At 63.8% G+C, this 2,522-nt stretch overlaps 1 protein-coding gene across 1 annotated transcript; it reads right to left on the reverse strand.

Moving 5' to 3' along the window:
* Window positions 1–317: 317 nt before the first annotated feature.
* Window positions 318–2,201, reverse strand: GAS1 (growth arrest specific 1; the record flags this gene model as incomplete). Its single annotated transcript, XM_082013646.1, has 1 exon — window positions 318–2,201. The coding sequence occupies one exon, from the start codon at window positions 2,199–2,201 to the stop codon at window positions 1,221–1,223; it is 981 nt and encodes a 326-aa protein (XP_081869772.1). The 3' UTR covers window positions 318–1,220.
* Between the last annotated feature and the right edge of the window lie 321 nt (window positions 2,202–2,522).

Raw genomic sequence — 2,522 nt, forward strand, 5'->3', positions numbered from 1 at the left:
CTTCACTGAATCACTGTTGCAGGTATCCCCTTAAACATAAAATGAAATCTGTACCTTTCCAGAAAGGAATAGCAAATGCAATTATCTGGCAACTAGGATGTGGATTTAAAACTTTTATTATTATTTTTAAATAAATTATTCCCAAAGCATACAATTTATAAAATTCTATATACAAAGAAGAGCGACTGGTAACAAATCCCAGTTTTAAATACATTTTTTATATAAGATTTACCAGAGGTCAGCACCCTGATATGATGAGAGGCAATATAACTTTTCAGGATATTTGTACATACATGTTCTCGAGTTTAAAAGTGTCTTTCAAAGATGGCAGTGCAGAGCTCTTTTAAAACAAAAGTTGCATTGTTCAGTATAGCCAACAACTCGGGGGAAAAAAAAATCCTTTTTTTCATGTCGCTAGATTAAAGAGGGAAGAGACAGCTGCTGGCACGCTTCTGTTATAGGGAAGATGTGTGTGCAAGAAGGAGTGCTTGTAAACCACAGAATTTATTCAGTCTGCCATTTCCTTAAATTTAATGAACGGCAGATGCGGCGTAACCCCCTTTCGGGCACCACTGCACCACGAAGAGCGAGACTTGGCGAACGATAATCAAGTTGTCGACTAACCAGTACGGCAACGGCTTTGGCAGCAAGTTTGGGTAGCTCACCTCTTTCTGACCTTCATGTCAAAACGCTTTAAAAAAAAAAAAAAGAAAAGCAAAAAAGCGCTACTACCAGCATGCCATGACTCCTGGTTTCTGTCGGGGGGGCGGCTGGCGGCAGCGGGGAGACCGCCGCCGCCCCGCGAGCAGTCTCTCCGCCAGCCGGTCGGCTCGCCGCTAACGCGAAAGCAGGATGGCAGCAATTGCATAGTGCACACTCGAGCCCGACACCCGAAACCCCAGCGGCCCTCGGCCGTCTCTCCGCGCCGGTCACCGCCCCGGCGGCCGGCTCGCAAGGCCGCGGCGGCGTCGTCAGCCGGAGGCTGCCAGGGAGGCCAGGCCAGACCAGGCCGCGCCGGGGGACGGGCGCTACGGCCAGCGGCGGAGAGGCGGCCGCCGCCTCCGGGGAGACGCGGGGGGAAGGGGGCAGTGAGGGGGTTCCCGGCCTAACGGTCGGAAGAGTAACTGTCAGAGCGTTTAAAAAACCGCGGCGGACCCCCTGCCGCCGCGGGCGGGTCCGCCAACAGGCCAGCGGCGGCCCGGCGCGGGGAGAGAGAGACGCTAGAGCCGCGGCAGCAGCGGCAGCAAAATGGAGACCAGCAGTGCCCAGGCCGCGGCGGCGGGCCGGCCGGTGCTATCCGCCTGCACGGGGAAGCCGGGCTCGGAGCCCGCATTGTCCTCCGCGTCGTCCCTCCCCTTCTGGCTCGGCTCCTCCTCGTAGTCCTCGTCGTAGTACTCCTCCAGGCCGCCGTCCGAGCCGCCGCTGCTGCCGGCGCCGTTGCCGCCCATGTCCGCGCCGAAGCAGAGGCGGGCCATGTTCTCCTTGACCGACTCGCAGATGGGCCGTTCCAGCCCGTCGCAGACGCAATCGTTGAGCAGCACGGCCTTGGGCACGGCCAGCATGTCCTCGATGACGGCGCGGCACTCCGGCGTGCAGCGCAGCCCGTTGAACAGCTTCCCGCAGTAGGTCATGTAGCGGTTAAGCGCCAGGCTGCAGCGGCTGTCCCAGTCGCAGCGCCGCCGCGCCTCCGTGCAGCCCATGACGCCAGGGCCGCCGCCGCCGGGGGGGCTGCCGGGGCCGCCGGCCGCCGGGCTGCTGGTGCGGGGCAGGCAGGGCTCGATGGCGCGCTTGGTGGCGCGGCAGTTCTCGTCCTGCGCGCAGTCGCAGTCCTCCAGCGCCGGGCCGCGCCGGGTGTGGTTGAGCTGGATGAGGGCCGCGATGCAGTGGCTGGGGCACCGCCGCCTGGAGGAAGCGGCGGAGCCTGCAGCGGCCGCCGGCCCGTCCCCGCCGCCTCCCGCCGGCGGCTGCTGCAGGAGCACCGGGGCGCACGCCTCGGCGTACTGGTTGTAAGCGTAGCTGCACTCGGGCTCCCCCTGACACTGCAGCACCGCCTGCCAGCAGATCAGCCGCCGGCCCTGCACCAGTAAGCCCCGCGGCGGCCACACGGCGCCCAGCGCCGCCGCCAGCCACAGCCAGGCGGCCGGCCGCGGCCAGCGGCGCCCGCCGCCGCCTCCGTGCCGAGCGGGCGAGCGGGCCACCATCGCGGGCGGCGGCGGCGGCTGCTGCCGCAGGCGAGCCGGGGAGAGGCGCTGGTAGACAACGACGACGAGGAGGCGAAGGAGCTGCCGCCCGTGGAAAAGTTTGCAAAACTCCCGCCGGCCGTGTGCATGAGGTCTCCTCGCATCAATCCATCCGCGCCGCGTCCCAGGCCCTCCGGCCCGCGGGAGCTGAAACCGGCCGGGCCCCGTTACGAAGCAAACGCCCCCCGGCCCGCTGCTCCCGGCTTGGCGAGGCGGCGACGGCGGCGAAGGCGCCCGGAGAGGTGGGGGGAATCAGGGCAAACGGGGGCTCGGAGGAGACCG

This window comes from Phaethon aethereus (genome assembly GCF_964289735.1).
Source record: "Phaethon aethereus genome assembly, chromosome: Z".
NCBI classification, from domain to species: Eukaryota; Metazoa; Chordata; class Aves; order Phaethontiformes; family Phaethontidae; genus Phaethon; species Phaethon aethereus.